This window comes from Trypanosoma brucei, chromosome 1 (genome assembly GCF_000210295.1).
Source record: "Trypanosoma brucei gambiense DAL972 chromosome 1, complete sequence".
In the NCBI taxonomy this organism is placed as follows: domain Eukaryota; phylum Euglenozoa; class Kinetoplastea; order Trypanosomatida; family Trypanosomatidae; genus Trypanosoma; species Trypanosoma brucei.
The window spans coordinates 190,001-207,007 of record NC_026734.1 but is presented as its reverse complement, the minus strand read 5'-3'; the positions used below and the strand labels follow the sequence as shown (position 1 = coordinate 207,007).

Here is a 17,007-nt window from a genome sequence, read left to right as displayed (position 1 = left end):
CTCAACCTCCAAGTGGGGTGGCTGCATCATCTCCTCCAAACCGTAGCACGGTAAACTAGATGTCGTCACATATACACAGTGTTCTATGAATGCTGGAAGTCACCAAAATTGATAATAATAACAACAATAATAACAGTTAAATTTTAAAAGGAAGAACATACGGAAGGTAATAAAGCTTCCACAGTGAATAAGAAACATATTGTTTTATAAGCTGAGATCACCAACCTACTTCAGCTGCGCTAGAACCCACCGTTGACATGAGGCACCCATCAAACAGGGCACTTCTCCCAGCCTTCACCCTACCACTTTTTTAAAAAAAGGAGAAGTGCGCTCGGTGCACACATGTGTATAGCAACGCAGAATGGGGCTTTCGCTGTAGCATCAGCCGTCCAATCTCCCATATAAATGCGTACAGCACCATATGACGCGACTGTATGTGAAACGAGCGCAAACGTAGCATTGCGGAACCTTTCCTTCTCCCCCCCCAAACTGCGATACGCTTTTACGCTCACAGCGCAGTACCTACAATGGTTCAGAGCCAAACTTAACACAGCTCCCTGGAGGGCCGCGTTCGGATGAACCACGAGGCAGGAATTAAGTGTCTCCCCCTGATTGATACTCCTTTTTTTTCTCTCACTCTCTCTTACCTTTGTATGTGAATAACTCTCCTTTTTTTTTCTTTTGTTAGCTTTTTACACGAAATTACACTTAAGGGTTCCCCCGCGTGAGGCATTCTCATTTCGAGACATTATCATAGCCACGCATGGAGGGTATTAGGCCTCGCCTCATGCCGCCACTACGGAAGATGTGCTGATGCAGAAGTGCTATATTGATTGCTCGTGGTGCCTCTGTAAACAGCTTTTGCCGCTTCTTAGCCAAGTATCGTCTGTATGTTTGCTGCTGGTCCGCCGTAAGTCCGTTCCACGACTCCGCGCGCGTGTCAATCAGCGGGCGGTCGAGATCTACCACGTCAGGGCTATTAACGTCACTTTTTGTTACTTCCCGCAACAACATGCTGGGGTAGACGCTAGAGGGGAGTTGGAAGAACAACTCGAGACAACCATTATTCTTTTCCGGCAACCAGTACGGTGCAGCCGGTAATGTACGCGCTCGTCTTTTTCCTCCCCTGGAGTCCTTCCCTGACCTCCCTGGTGCGCCATTTCCTAAAAGTAACAGTTGCTGCTGAGGTTGCTCAGCACTGCGACCGAGAGTGCCCTTATCCAACAAAGCCCCAGAGAGGGACGAAACATTGGTCTCCCTTCCCATGAAGGTGTTACGAACTCCGAATGCCCATCGCTGGTATGGATCACCGGTGCGACCTGAATGAAATCTCCAGCGTAGTTGCGAGGACGGGTTGACGAGCATATGCCTGTAGGAGCACCATATATTTACTCCCAGAGGATTACCCATGTTTCCCTCATGTCGTAAGTCGCGCCGGAGCCCTCGACCGTCCGACAAAACTCCTTCTGTTACCATACCGCCGGCATCCCCCTCCTCGCCTACCTGGCTTTCGTGTGCAAAATTCATCACACTTGTTTCGCCGCCCAATTCCTCCTCCATGAGGGCAAAAGAAGTTGAAAAACGGTTGTATGGTGACGATGCAAAGGCCGCTTCACCGTCATGTAAAGCACCATCGTTACCAAAGTTGCTTCGCGATCGGAAAATATCCCACTGTTTGGACTCAGGGTTAAACAGAATGCCCATGCGCTTCAGTGTAACAACGTATAGGTCAGCTGTGTGATTATCAGGAAGCTCAACACCGGCACCAGGGACCGGTAGGACTACGTCATAGCACGTGTATTTACCCTTCTCAATGCTGTTCTTTGAAGCATATACAACGCGGCCGAATTCATTCGAGTGGGGCGATGCTAATGGATTTAAGCGCACGAGATCGCCGGGGAGAATGGCGAATGTGCCGTACCGCTGCAACCTCTGATTGACGATGTCATTCCAGAGGAAGGCAAGGAACTCATGCACGAGCATGGAACATGCTTTGGGTCCAACAACGCGTAGAAACGCTTCCCCACAGGGGTCTAACACCGAAGCACCATTAGTTACGTTCATGATCTGCTGGTCTTTTGGTGAGGAGCTATAACTTTCCATTTCAGCCGAATTTTCATTTAGCCCAAGAAGTGACGATGCCTGGAGTGCATTGCTGAGAACAGATTGCAGAGCGGATCCATTTTCAGTAACGGACCGTCTGCCACCAAACGAGCGATCTATATCCGGCAACCGGAACCCTGCTCCCTTCGAGCTGTACATCTTCTCGATGGTGTGACCGTTTCGTCTCTTCTCAGCTGCAAGGTCAGAGTCCATGTAGAATTGCTGTACGATGATACTGGCTGCGGCGTGAAACTCGCCTTTCAGCAGGTGCAAGCCGGGATGCATGTTATATCTGGTGTATGAAGAAAATCGCTGCGGTCCAAAGTAATTGATGAAACCATGCTTCTGAAGAGAGACCATGGCTGGTTTTACAAGTGGAAAGTGGCTCTGCGGAATTCGACGCAGCTTTACACGATAATCATAACCGTCATTATCTCCCATACGGAGATCATACGATGCACTAGTAACCTCCATATCAAAGCATAGGTATTCAAATATCTTCTCAGGGCTCATGGTGGAGACTACGTCTTCCAGATCTCCCTGCGCTGCTCGCTTACCTCTTCCTTTCTTCGGTTTCTTCTTTCGCGCACGTCCAGTAGAATCGCCTTCTTCATCTTTCGGTCCATTCACCGCGGTGTCGTCCGACTCATCTTCCAGTCCCATCTGTCCACTACGCTGCCGACCGATTGATAGCAACTGAGACTTCAGCGTAGAAGACCACTGACGCGAATTGTTGATGTCTGCAGCACATACACGATCATGAAATACAAGTGTAATATCTGATAGTTTATAAAAGTGCTCCCGCCAAAACTCCCTTTCGTCGTGATCAGCGATCATATATTGCATTGGTTTCAGCGTTTGGTAAGGATGAAAGTATCCACTCGCTGCACGTTGCTCCATTACAGCATGACTAGATGAAGCGTGATGACCAATCAGCCTCTTAGTTGCTGCGTGTTCATTGCCATCCGCGTGAGTCCTGGAAAAATGAAGGTTTGGTGGAAGCTGAGGTAAAGAAGTACCCTGGCTACTAGTTTTGGTTGCGTACAAGTGTATTCCTTCACGTTCCACGAAGTGTTCTCCGCTGCCCAAAGCCTTCGCAAGCGCCTCAATGTGTGCGAGGCAACTCCCACGGATACGAATCCGCTGGAAACTGTGTGATGCTGAGTCGATCACACCCGCGTGAGACACCGTTATCGTTGGCGCGTACAGAACTGGACGCACATCGACGGGAAATTGGGCAATCCCTTCGTCACATGACTCATCCTCCTCATTCTCAGTAACATACTGCTGGCTTTGTTGATGTGCCTCGTCAATAACAGCCAGGCGCTGCACTTCCATTGCTTGTCTTTGCATTTCCGTAAGACTTTCGGTGATGTCTTCAACAACTAGACGATGAGGCAGCCCCCTTTTCTCAAGCAAACACTCAACAACAACAAAATCTGTTGGCAGAATGACGTTTGTTGCTCGTGTTTTACGAGAATTAAAACCATTCCAAAGGGAACCGTTTTTCCCTCCTTTTCCAGAAATTGCCCTACCCAAATTAGCACCGTTCGACCCACCATTTTGACCCTTCCAATCCTGACCATCCTGACCCTGAAGTAGCTGTTGAGAGGAATTCCCCAGCGACGTCGACGTTGATAATACTTTCCCTTTACTACAGTCAAGCACTCCCCCGGTCGAATCCCCCAGCAGTGGCATTCCTACTTGCACATCTACCTCCGGTCGCACGGAAACATAGAGGTAGTCAAGATCACCGTGTACATGCAGATCCTTTACGAGGTTCCCCCATGTCCTCCAAACATGTCCTATTGCCTCTCGCATAACAGTAGTAGATGGTGAGTCGTCGGAGGAAACTTCCAATACCGTGCCTGATATCGAGGCAACCTTTGCCTTAATTACATGCAACCAAGGAATTTGTGTAGATTCCCCTGAGCACAACCCACCACATTCGCGCTGCTTTAATCGCATGTTAAACGCAATAGACGGCGTCGTCGGCAACGGATCGTGCTGACGTATCATTGCCCTACCAATAAATCGTCGAAGCGCCAAAACACCATCAACCCCTATGCTTTGCTGCAACTTGTACAGTTCCAGAGAAAAATACACGTCTATGCTCGCCCTCGGGACACTGTTAGGCGATGTGATGACGTCACACTCATCCAAATCAGGGCTCGCATGTTTCGCGATGTAGTATGGAAACTCTGTCGCTAGTTCGTTATTCTCTATGAGAGCGCCCGCAACCCATAGTGAGATGGAGATGTAGTTCTCCTCCGCAGGAACGCAAAGCAGTGGACTACGGAATGCCTCCAGCACTCGTTTGTCCCTTTTTGTGCAGACGTTGAGGGAGAGCCCCAGCGGCTCCAACAAATGCGAGGAGGATGAGAGGCTTGTGTAACCTTTTTCCTCTGCCTCCCGTACCTCCTCAACTAGTCGGTCGACAACAGACATTTGCCTGGCAGATGGTGCGGCTCCTTTGCTCCGTCGTATAAGGAGCTGCCGCTTTGCTTCGTTACTTAGTGTTTTTGCAACCCGTTTCAATTCTGCCATAAATATGGTACGGTGTCGTGAATACGCGTCCATCTCCTCGCCAAGCTGAGGTCCTATATAAGCTTCCACCGACGCCTGACTACTCATGCTGCTGCCTTCCACAGGGGCCGCACTGGTATCATCCCTCGCGCATTCGTCACTTGAATTAACACCACCCACAGGCCCAGTTTGGTTATCCACCACAGCACCAACCCCACTAGGGTTTGAATAACCATTATAAAGTGGATCGCAAGGCACAGGACCGCCAACCCCCTTCTCTTGAATGATAGAAGGAATAACATTTGGGCTACTGTCCACAACACTCTGTCCGCTGGTAATGGCGGCGGCAGCGCCCACATCCCCCGCTAGTTTCGGTAAAGTTGCCTTCTTTCCATACCAAAGCTCCTTCACAACGTAGTCGTCTGGGCTGGATTTAATATAAGCCTGGAAGCCTTTGACGCTAGGTTTCGTGTGACGAACTAAATGGTACTTACGCTCACTTGGGAGCCTATTACGCAGTCGTTGTGCGAGGTTGAGCTCGTGGTAAACCCCTTGATTATGTCGCTCATGAGCAAGTCGCAGGGCTACGCGGGATTCGGGAGAATCAAACTTACTTTGTGCATCTTCAATGCTCATTCCAAGAATTAGCCGCCTCCGACATGAAAGCGTCTTTTTCATGTTCTCCCTATTCTATGCGTTAGAGGCCTGTTGGACAGCAGCAACCGCAGCAGGGCCGTTAGCTGTCACGCAGTTCCCTCTCTTGAAAATGTCTATGTCCCTTTATCCTCCTCTCCCCCGCGCCTCAACCAGATCCAACAACTGACACGAGCTGCTGGCCAAATACTGAAACGGGAGAGAGGTTACCTCCACCACACACGAGCGTCACTGCCGCCTTTTAGTGGCTCACAAGTGGGAAGCAAAACCTCCCAGATGGATTATTTGCCACGAAAACGCGTGCACACACACACACAAACACACACAAAGAAAAAAAATCTGAAGCAAAAGTTGTGTTAAAGTAACAAAAAAAAAACAAATCCATAAAAATTAGACGGAACAAGAGAAGAGGAAAAAACTATTCAGCACCTACATAAAAAGAGTGAGTAACATCCGATGCAGCAAGCCTCATAAATCTCAATTATATCAATCTCTTCATTCAAGTGGAGAGAACAAACAAATAAGAAAAAAAAGCAAAAAAAAAACACCCTTCTGTTGCCTCTTTCTTCATTATACTCTCATCATGTATTCCGTTAACTCGTCCATCCCATCCGTAGCACCGCCGCAATAAGTCGCTGTCTCCTTCCAAATCTAGTGGAATTTCGCAAACAACACAAGGGCAAAAAATATAATAAGAGGAAAAACAAAAACAACACATGCAAAAGAATAAAGGAAAAGATAAGCTAAAGAAAAGAAACTTCATGTAACATTTACAAAAAAACGATAGCACCCACGACTGTGTATCCCACGACTAGAATAGATGCGGGAGGAAGGAAAGCAGTGGAGACAAACACCGAAGCAACTACAATGAACAACAGCGGTGTTTGAACTGTGAAGAAAAAAAAAGAAAAGTTTCACGTGTTTTCGCCGCTCACCGGATGATTACTTCCCCCCCCCCCAAAAAAAAACTTCCCTTCCTCAAATAATAAAGAGAAATATAAATAAATAAATAAATATATATATATATATATATATATATATATATATATATTTCAACCGCGTGTGTCCTTAAATCCATAGACATCTTGAAGATGCACCTCCAACCTTCCAACGGCATCGGCAACGCCCATTTCCTTGAAAAAGAAATCTTTCAACTTTCCATCCACTCCAACAAGATATATTGCACTACTGTGATCCAGTTGGTACGTATCATCATCGGCGCCCACCATCGGCACTCCCTTCGCCTCACGCGCCGATTTTTCTTCATCCGTTTCGTCAATTGATGAATAATACACACGCCACGCCCTCGCCGCCTGCTCAATCTCCTTTGATGTTCCAGTAAGTCCTCGGACTCGAGGGTCGTATTTTGAAACAAACCCTTCAAGAACCTCAGGCGTGTCACGCCGTGAATCAACGCTAAGAAACACCGCCTGCAACCTCGCAGCCTCTGTCGATAAGTTTTTGTCACCCGCCAGTTTCTCATCACATGCCTTCATGACATCTGTAATGAAACGCAACGTAGATGGACACACCTCCGCACACTTGGAGAAGCCGAAGTATAATAGCGTCCAATGATCCTGAAAGAGTTCCTTATCGGTGATATAATTTCCCGTACGGCTCTCGCGCAATCTAAAGGGTCCTCCCAGAGGATATTTGGATCCCTTGTCGGGAGCTGCAACCCCATGAGTTACAAATGTTTCATTACCGAGTACCAACTCCGGTTGCGTGTTGTTATTCCCGTTGCTGCAGCCTTCACACCAGTTAATCAAATAAATCGATAAAGGGCACATGGCACAACCGAGGCAGAGACCGAATAGTTCAGCTCGATTGCGAGGTCCGTAGCGAAGAACCGAAAAGAAACCACCCCGCGACCCTCCGGTTTTTTGTTCTCCACTGGAAGAAATAAAGCGGTTGTGGACTGAAATGCTCCGAGTAATCACGTGGCGCCGAAGTGACATGTCAAATTTGTTCAACCTCTTCTGTCATCGTGATAGGAGCGATAAAAAAGAAACAACAACAAAGAAAGAAAGAAGGCACTCGAAAGGAATGTTAATCCTTGCACACTTACATGTTTTTGTATTTGTTTGGGAATGAAGGAATCAGAAAGGGCCGTAACACTACTTTTTAAGAGGAAAAAGTGCGGGCTTCTGCACTAAAATTGCCTGTATTTCATGGTAACAATGCAGAAAATAATCCCTTTTCCCCTTCATACACACACCAATATCCCCGCGAATATGCGTATATATATGTGTGAGTATTTGACCAAATACATTAACACCCCACCGGCTGAAAAGTGTAACTTTTGCATATTTGCTTAAAAAAAAAAAATAGCATTTCAAAGCACATGTGGGAGAATTCTCACGATTGCCGTTGATGCGGCATTTGGGACAGTCTGTTTCCCACGCGCACTTACATTCACAATAGAAGCTAAACTTTTCACCGTTAACAAAAAAAAAAACTGCAGCTTAAACGCAGGAACATGTGCTACCAGAGGCGAGTGAAGGGAAGTCACAACAGACCAACACGATCATCACCGATCATCAGCAGTGGAACAAATTAACTAAAGGAAACTAAAGTAAACGTGTTTTTTTTTTTTTTTAAAAGGGGGGGAGTAACGATTTTTCACCCTTCTTACCTTTTTGCTACTATTTCATATCAAACTATGCTATTTCCCGAAATATCATTCCATACCCCTTTTGCAATGAGGTGGCACCATCCGAAAAAAAAAAAAAAATACAACAACACATCGTATGAGGAGTAAGAGACAAAAGAGAAGGAAAGAAAGAAATGAAATTTTGTCATTAAAAAAAAGATTGTAAGGTATCACATACAAAATACGAGTTGACCGCAGAAAAGAAAAAAAAAGCATTTTCTCCGTAATTTTTTAACCTTCATGAATGAAAAAGAGGTGTGCAAAGTTAAGGGAAGGAGAGATAAGCGCAGATTTTTACTTGACCGTGCATGAGAGAGGAACATGCGCCCCCATATGCCTCCAAAACACTAGGCTCATGAATTCGCTCCTTTATCATTTTTTTTTTTAAAAAACAGCAAAATATAAGCAAATATGCTTTGTTTTTTTTTCTTTTACTGCTGTTATTGCTGTCACGGCACGTGCTGCTTCATGCCATCGTGTTTATTTTAATATGATAAATGCGGTGTCGACCATCACGATCCCCTTCCATGTTTGTTCCTTAAGTTTGTAACGGTATTCCACGCAATCCTCTTTCCTTTCTTTTGTTTTTTTTTTTTGCTGGTGTTTGTTCTTTTCTCCCTCGTCCGTACGGTACTCCCAGCATTGTGGGGTGAATGAAAAGAAAATAAAGGGGAAAATAAGTTGAACCACGGTAATCCGACGGCAAAAAAGGGAAAACAGAAATCACATATGAGAAAAACGACGCATCCAAAGAACGAAAGAAACAGTAACAGTAAAATGTAGGGCAACACATTATGAGTGTCGAATGCATCACGGGCTCCTCCCGTTAGAGAAAGCAACAGACCAGGTTGAGTACCGCGCAGAGAAGGAAAAAAAAAACAGGGGAGAAGAATGCGAAGGGGGCTGTATAATTAAACCGCCCAATTAAACAAGTCCTGAGGTATGGAGAGCAAGTAACATCATGGTAATAATAACCACTGACAAAACAGTACCATCACTCATATATTGTTGTCTATTTTGCGAGATATCTTATACAAGCCTTCAGCACCACATACTCTCCACCACCCTTTTCTGACATACCCACAACCTATCAAGGAGGTGATAAGTTAACTAACCACACATTTGGAAACGAAATCACAGGAACACGAAAATGAAAAGCAGCAGCAACAACAACAGCAACAAGGGAGTATTGCAACTAAACACGGGTAAAACAAAGCACGATCCGACACCAAATACTGACCTACTCTGACCTTCCCGCAATGGAATCGAGAGCTTGGCTGAACGTTTGAGCCATTATTGTAAGTTGCCCCGTTCCACACTTTTCCGCCGACATTTCCAGCAACAACATCATCTGCTTGATGGGCATCGGTTCCGTTATGGCCGTCTTGCAGGTTACTTTGGTTTGCTCATCCATCCACTGCAGTCCCATCTCCTGTGCAATCTTCTCCAATGCACTCTGTGGGGCACACGGCACATGCATTTTAACCGAGAAACACGAAGTGAGTTCCAAAGTGTCCATCACTTCAGACATTGAGGTAGTCGCAACAACAAGTAACTTTCGTTCATTTGGTGGTGGCCGCTTAATTAGTACTAAAAGAGCCTGGAGAATAGCATTGCTATAACGCCCACCCATGTAAGAGAATTCAATAATGCGCTCCACGTCATCTAATATAACGGTACTGAACGGGGATTTGCCCGCGTCGTCAAAGGCTTTGCGAATGATGTTCACCTTTTGTGCCTCACCGTATCCCACCATATCCTCATTGGATATAACACGGACGTACGGGAAACCCGCCATATCTGCGAGATGAGCTGCCACTGCAGACTTGCCGCTGCCCGGTCGCCCATCAATAAGAACGGTGAGGGTGTTGATTCGCTTACCTTCACTTTTCAGTTGATCCACATATTGCCTGCAGCGATCCTCAACACCAACCCATTCCTTGCCATAGTTGATGATACCACCACGCTTTAGATTGTTGCATTCCTCCTTAGCTTGCCCAAACGCCGGCTTCAGCTCTTCAATAGCTGTCAGAAAATCGTTTTGGGTAACAAAGACATCTTGTGGATTGATAATCTCACTTGGATCTTCTAGATTGATGTGCCTGTTGAACGCATTGGAAGAAGCAGAGCGCACAACGCCCTCCAACTCAGCACCCGAGTAGTTTTTGGTTAGCGCCGCGAGTTTTTCAATGTCTACATCCTTCCCCAGCACTTTATTCTCCTGCATACCGCGAGTATGAATACGGAGAATCTCCACACGACCCTTTTCATTTGGCAACCCAATTTCTACGTGGACCTCAAATCGCCCTGGCCGTAGAATCGCTTCGTCGATAAGGTCGATACGGTTTGTCATTCCAATAAGCAACACGTTGTTTAGCGAATTAACACCATCAATCTTGGAAAGAAGCTGATTTACAACATTATCGTTGACACCTGTGGAGTCTCGTGTTGCTCCACGCTGTTTGCAAATGGAGTCAAACTCATCGAAAATGATGAGATGCAACTGCGATTGATCACCTTTGGCAGCTGCTTCCGCCTCAGCATCAGCAAACAACTTTCGCACATTCTCCTCAGTTGCACCAACGTACTTGCTGAACACTTCAGGTCCATTCACTATTTTGGGAGGCCGACAGTTAAGAATTTCACCGATTTTGCGTGCAATAAGAGTTTTACCAGTTCCAGGAGGCCCATACAGCAACACACCCTTGACATGCTTCACCCCAACTTTTTTCACAAACGATTGCGGGAACAGACGGCTGGCAAAAGCACGGCGGAATATCTGCGCAAACTCACTTGAAAGCCCACCAATGCCAAGTCCCTCAAGATTGAATGTCTGCAGTATTTGTGGCTGCTGAGCGTCTATCTGGTCGTCTGGCAGGTTGTTAAGCGTTATCTCACTCTTTTCACCAACACGCACAATCAAACCCATATTTTCAGAAACTTGACCAACCGTTCCGTCATTTTCAACGACCAACTTCGTTATCGTAACCAAGAGCTTCATGTCTGCAACCTTTACAGCGAGAGCTTGTTTATCGCGGAAGCACTGAAAGTTATATTGTCTGCGGAAGGTCTTAATGAACAGATCACAGTCAAGGGTTCCTCCCCTCTTGGATGCCGCAACATGTTCAACCAAAACATGCATGGTTGTAATGCAACTTACACTCCCAACATAATCCTCTAATTCCACAACGCTTCCTGCGGTAGTTGTCACGCCCACTAAACGGCGCTGAATGCTGTTCATTGCGACCTCCCCGCGCTCAATAGGGCCACGGACATCAATCGTAAAGGGATAATTTTTAATCATCACAACACCATCAGGGTGTTTGTACAATGCCTTATCCGCGGGATTAAGGTATATCCGGTTGGCGTAAGAATCCTCGTCGGTGAGGACCGACCGTACGACAAAACTTTTCCCCATGTTTATTTTTCTCTTTTCTTTTTTGTTTTTGTTTGGAAGTAGTCTGTTCCCTATTATATTTATCCGTCTATTTGAATCTTCCACACGGCGCGTGCTTGTGCAAGGCAGAAATTGTGTCAAGAGAACAGTGAAATTGATGCTGAGGGAATAAATAGCCACGCAACAGTGACGACAATAATCAAAACGGAAAAAAAAATGCGGGCACATATCTACGTAAATGAGCGCTGACGGTACCATCAAAAGCAACAAAAGTTTCACACACACACACAAAAAAAAAAAGAAGCGCGCCTTCCCCCTTCCCCCAAGTAAAAAAAAAATCTTGTGTAATTTCTTTCTGCGTTTGAACCGATTCGCCTACTTTTGAGCCCAACACCACAACGGCTACATCCCCTTCCCTTTGCAACCTTCGCACGATAATGTTAAGAAGCCCACGATGGGGGGTTGTCACGTCTGGCCTGTTCCCATGCGCTTAACACTTCATCTAGCGAGCGGCATTTGTTTCCCACACCTTCCGGCTCGCTAAACAAAGCACAATAGCGGTTGTATGACTCTGATGTTGGGCATATTCGTATGAAGTTCCTACTGCGCAATTGCTCTTCCTCTGCTCTCAGACACGCCTCCCGCTCCGTTACATCATTCAAAGAATCAAGAAATGCATGTCCGTAAATTTCACTCGGAGACATATTGCCGTCGCCATAGCCTTTGCAGCGCGTACCACCAGCGCTAGCAGGCGATGAACCAGCAGTAAGACCAACTAACGTGAGCATATCTGCAACAAAATTGCCCTTTACACACTGATCAAGCAACGAGTAGTGCGTACTGAGGGACGGCATAATATTCACTTCCATTAGAACTGGAATCGGTATTACTTTCGAGGGTGGTGGCCTGCGCAGCAAAACATCCACTCCGTAAACTTCAAAACAACTGTCCCTCACACGGCTCCCACTGCCGCCACTGGCTATAGAGTCCATTTCTGCCTTCACGTGGGGTTGCACAGAAAGGAGTACTTTTACGAGAATATCGTGTATTTGTTTCATTGTCCCATCCCAATCCAAACCATGCTTGTTAAAATGACTTTCAAGAGCACTAAGGGTCCACTTTGAAGCGCTGTTTACAGACGCGGTGTCTTCAACGCCGGCAGGCGAAAAGAAATCCTCCGATTTCTTGTTGATGGTAAAATTTGTAAGATGTGCCGTAAGTCTCCTCTCACCCATCACTGCCTCAGCACGGACTCCGGCGGGGTCGTTTGGGTATGGAGAAGTTGCGAACCGCACCAACCCTTCCGTGTAGAGATACGCGCGCAAAGGTACATATGACGTTACAACAACATAGAGGCGCAAATCAAACTTATAGCCTTCAACTAACAGTGGATCCGAAACGTAGCGCTGCACTATCATTCGATTAGATGACCTATGAATGTCGGCACCGTTACTACATTGAAAGTTGGGTGTGTTGTTTTCCCCACGTCCTCTCTGCGTACCATCCGAATTATTGTGTACACCATTTAGTCGCCGCATTAAACTGGAATGAGAAGGCTCCCCAGCTACCAAGAGTTGAATACCTCGCCCACATGCGGCTGTTGTGGGCTTAGCGATAAACACGTTACCACGCTCTTCTTTCGCACACAGAACACAATTCAGTTCCTCCTGTTCGTCTGGCAACACCCAAGCTTCCGGGAAAAAATTCATATGTTCGCTATTCCCTCCTTCACAGCAGTCACCATCACTGTTAGTGCTACTGCGGTGCCTTTCCCCGTAGCCTCCACTATCCGAAGCAATTTGTGCGTTCCACCTCACTCTTGCAGCGACTAGGTGCCGATGCAACTCATCCTTCTTACCGAGGCGCCACGTCCCTGGGAAGTGATTGATACGTTGAAACAATCTCAGTTTTGAAAAGTCGCTGCGTACGGGGCGCTTGCACCATTTAAGCAACCAGGATTTGGAGAGTAAACTTGTGTCTTCCACAAAGCCCGCACGCTCCAGAGCGCACATAACAGCAGAAAAGCGGACTGCGGGGGCAGGCATCGTAAAGCTGAGCGTGCCGTACGGTCCAGTTCGGGCAATTTGCCCCGTCCTCTGGCATTTAATTAACACACCTTCTTGCTGACTCCTTTCTTCAGTTGCATCACTTTGAAGTCTTGGCAGTGGTGAAGGTTCAATATAGATGTGTTTATCAGCTCCAAGTAAATCATCGTCACACGGCCGATCAAACGGTTTAAATAGTATTGTGGGTCTTCTACCGTGAAATGGGCTGAGACATAGGGTAACATATTCGTCCGCAGCAGCACTGCGCTTCTGGGTGTGTGGAGCACTTGTTGTCTCCCAAACTGTACAATCATCCCTGCTTTCAAACCGGTACACTGAAGGGGTTGTGGGGTGGAAAGCACCACCTCCAATGCGTTTGTTCCGCTCCTGCTGCTGCCGTTGTACCGTCACATCGGTTTCTCCATGTAATGTAACGCCGTCTGTCATTTCTGTACCTTAAGTTGCGAAGTTATCACAACAGTAGAGGAGGTGAAAATAGGGAAAATGAATGCAAATAAACACGATACGCTGTGGATAATCTGAGGCAAGCGTAGGTGTTAAGTCTTGATACTGCATAACACATAATCCAAACGAATAGAAAAGACGGGCGCAACGGAGGGGAAAGGAAAATGTCGGAACAATAATGGCAGTACGAACTGAAAAAAAAAACAACACGCAAAATGTTAAATTCAAAGAGGTGCTGAAGAGGGGAAAAAAGGAGAATAAAACACCTCAGACTTGGCATTGAGGCCATATATCTTGCCCCTGTGACTCTCATGGGCATGCCCAACAAACCCTTACCCGCACTGGCTAAAGTTAGAAGCTAATCCTTTAAACGACAATTTAGCGTTTCCCTTGGACATAGGGCAACCGATCAGTTCATGCTAATATCATCACCGTTATCGGCATAATCCTCATCAGCTGGGTGATAATAGTCATCGCGAATGACCATGACATCCTCCAGCACCTCCTTCCACTCATCACCGTCCATCTCATACGACGCTTCGTGGAGGTGACGGCTTCGCCTTACCACTTTTTGTGCCTGAACAACTATAGACTGTAACATGGGTGCCGAGTCGTATGTAGACACGATGTGCGAGCCCATATCAATGCCCTGCAGAGCTCCTGATGACACTAACTCATTAGGGAGCACAAAGTCACGGGGGAATGTGGATGATAGGGGATAACTATTGTCAGTGATAAGTGGCAGATAATTCCCCGATCGCAGCGGAAGCGCATAACGCAAAAGGGCTTCCTGGCGTGGGTATGTCAAGTCGTGCAATTGACCCGCACCGCGGAGCGTAACCGCGTGGCCCAGGACGCGACCCGACTCTTTCTCTGGTCCCGAGCTTACAGCATGTGTTAGTGGTGCAAAATAGCCGCCGCCCTCGCCACAACTCGTTTGAAGCAACGGATTCCGCTGGAGGAAGTCCCACAAGTCCCCTCGAGGTAATCGTACGTCATGTACAGGCATGGGCATGGAAGTAAGGGCTGATGCGACTCTCAGGCATCTTGTGGGCCTGACGGCGGCTTGCCAATCTTGCATGTAAAAAGCCGGGCCACCACACCCCCCTGTGTTTAGTTTTCCCTCGTCGCGAGTCCCGTAAAGGGTGCTATCAGCAAACGATGCAACCACTTGTGCTGTGGCTGTATCATCCTGAAGCCAGGCAGCAGCTTCGGGAGCCAAATGAGTGGATCCATTCAAGGAAAAAGAAGAGGCAAAAGATGTTCGCCACTGCGCCAGCTCCATTGGCACATACACGGCGCTATCGTGGCTCGATAACTTCGCGGTGGCGAGAAGCCGATTAAGGCACTGCTCGTCCTTCCGCCTATCCGCAAAGTCCACATCACTATGCGCCGCGGCAACTTCCTCCGGAAGTGTCTGAAAACAGCAAAAAAACGTTGCAGGCACCTTTGAACCGGCATCTTCCCAGAACTCCTCCATGACGTTGCATGCAGCCCCACCGAAGGCGGAGTCCCCATCAACAAAACATTGAAGTCCTTGCAATAAATCTGCATCTTCCAACTGCCTTCGAAGGCTCTCCACTACGTCCGCAACATCACTACTCACGGAGGAGCGAAGGTGGCTCATTCCAAAGCCAAAGTTATGAAGCAGCGGTATGTCGTTGCCACCAGCTGTGGGGATACCGCCAATGCGGTGCAGCGGATGTAACACATGTACCGCATCGGAGGCGACACCACTGCAAATGTACTGCCACCATGGAATGAGATCATCCTTCTCACGGAATAACCGTCTTTTTATGGCTTTCAGTGAAGGTTGTGATTTTTGAAAGGACGAAACAGCAGTTTCCGAGGTGCTTCTCTGTGCATCAAACGCCCCCGTTTCATGTGTTTCAGAGTTCATTGCCAATGAATCGCCTTGAAGGAAAACTCCTGTCCCCACCTCACCTCGTGTATAATACCGGGACTCTGCATCATCGCCACCCACATCCTTTTCACTTTCACTTTCACTTTCATCGTCATCATCATCATCATCATAAATTCTAGTTTCATTCTGCTCATGATCCCCCTCGCTCTCCTCGTTCTGTACAGCAGCAGCTGCATTGAGTGATGGTTTACACCGCAATCGTGTGGCGTGTGGCGCATCCAAAAGAACCAATCGCGGCACTCGTATCAAACCATCCGTGCCACTTTGCAATTCACTCCGGTTATTATCAACCGCCCCACCGCAGACGGCTCGGAGGTGTCGCTCGGTGTAAAGCGTGTTGTGAGCCACGTCATAACTTGTTGTACCATTAGCCCATTGAGCGGCGACCAAAGTGGCGTAATTTCCCAGTGCCAACGTGACAAGCTCTCTTTCTGTCATTCTCAATAACCTCTCACACAAAGCCTTGAGTGATCCCGTTAATTATATATGCAAAAGAGAGAAAAAAAAAAGAGTGGAAATGCTCTCCTACGTCGAAACATGTGAATCGTTGCAACCTACTTACACTTCAGCACAGGGTATTATATTATTATGTATACATCTTTTTTTTGAGAAAAAAGAAGTTACAAAGAAATGAAAGAAGGGTCCAACAAAATTCGAAAGAACACAAAACATTCAACTACCACCACGTGCGCTCAGAACCAAAACAAAAAAAAAATGAAGATAGGGAGACAAGCACGGAAAAAAAAAACTATGACACAAAAATATTAAAAGAAAAAAAGGGAAACACATAAGACAGAATGATATATATATATGAAGATTTGCCGAGCCCTTTTAACCATGCGTGGAATGTAACGACAATGCAACTAGAAAATAAAAAACAACTAAGTAGCAAATATCCCGCACATCATAACTTATTCAATAGTTTCCGCCGTTTGTTAACCATTTTTTTTTAATAAATAAATAAATATACTTAAGGGTAATAACAGTAATATTAACATCACTATCGATAATATTTCTTTCGTATCCCTTAGTTCCTGTCGCATTACCTCTTCACAAGAGGTTTATGGGACTACAACTCATAAATGCAGTGATGAGTGCACAAACCCCCTGAGAAAGGTAAAACAACAACAGCGGTAATCCTGCATTTTTTATACCTCATAGTGAAAATAATAATAATAATTATTATTATTATTGTATTTTTAATGATGCGATTATTTCACATATGCATCGCTACGGGGTG

The 17,007-nt window shown here is 46.5% G+C and overlaps 6 protein-coding genes across 6 annotated transcripts; all 6 read right to left on the bottom strand.

The window, feature by feature from the left end:
- Window positions 1-735: 735 nt before the first annotated feature.
- On the bottom strand, window positions 736-5,307 carry TbgDal_I810 (T. brucei spp.-specific protein; the record flags this gene model as incomplete). Its single annotated transcript, XM_011773031.1, has 1 exon — window positions 736-5,307. One exon carries the CDS (start codon window positions 5,305-5,307, stop codon window positions 736-738), a length of 4,572 nt encoding a protein of 1,523 aa, XP_011771333.1.
- Window positions 5,308-5,782: 475 nt separating this feature from the next.
- TbgDal_I805 (hypothetical protein, unlikely) lies at window positions 5,783-6,046 on the bottom strand (the record flags this gene model as incomplete). Its single annotated transcript, XM_011773030.1, has 1 exon — window positions 5,783-6,046. The coding sequence occupies one exon, from the start codon at window positions 6,044-6,046 to the stop codon at window positions 5,783-5,785; it is 264 nt and encodes an 87-aa protein (XP_011771332.1).
- Window positions 6,047-6,335: 289 nt separating this feature from the next.
- TbgDal_I800 (cytochrome c oxidase assembly factor, putative) lies at window positions 6,336-7,241 on the bottom strand (the record flags this gene model as incomplete). The annotated part of the gene is made up of 1 exon (XM_011773029.1): window positions 6,336-7,241. The coding sequence occupies one exon, from the start codon at window positions 7,239-7,241 to the stop codon at window positions 6,336-6,338; it is 906 nt and encodes a 301-aa protein (XP_011771331.1).
- A 1,935-nt stretch (window positions 7,242-9,176) lies between these two features.
- On the bottom strand, window positions 9,177-11,354 carry TbgDal_I790 (N-ethylmaleimide sensitive factor (NsF); the record flags this gene model as incomplete). The annotated part of the gene is made up of 1 exon (XM_011773028.1): window positions 9,177-11,354. The coding sequence occupies one exon, from the start codon at window positions 11,352-11,354 to the stop codon at window positions 9,177-9,179; it is 2,178 nt and encodes a 725-aa protein (XP_011771330.1).
- Window positions 11,355-11,773: 419 nt separating this feature from the next.
- On the bottom strand, window positions 11,774-13,825 carry TbgDal_I780 (tubulin-tyrosine ligase, putative; the record flags this gene model as incomplete). The annotated part of the gene is made up of 1 exon (XM_011773027.1): window positions 11,774-13,825. One exon carries the CDS (start codon window positions 13,823-13,825, stop codon window positions 11,774-11,776), a length of 2,052 nt encoding a protein of 683 aa, XP_011771329.1.
- Window positions 13,826-14,252: 427 nt separating this feature from the next.
- TbgDal_I770 (hypothetical protein, conserved) lies at window positions 14,253-16,205 on the bottom strand (the record flags this gene model as incomplete). The annotated part of the gene is made up of 1 exon (XM_011773026.1): window positions 14,253-16,205. The coding sequence occupies one exon, from the start codon at window positions 16,203-16,205 to the stop codon at window positions 14,253-14,255; it is 1,953 nt and encodes a 650-aa protein (XP_011771328.1).
- Between the last annotated feature and the right edge of the window lie 802 nt (window positions 16,206-17,007).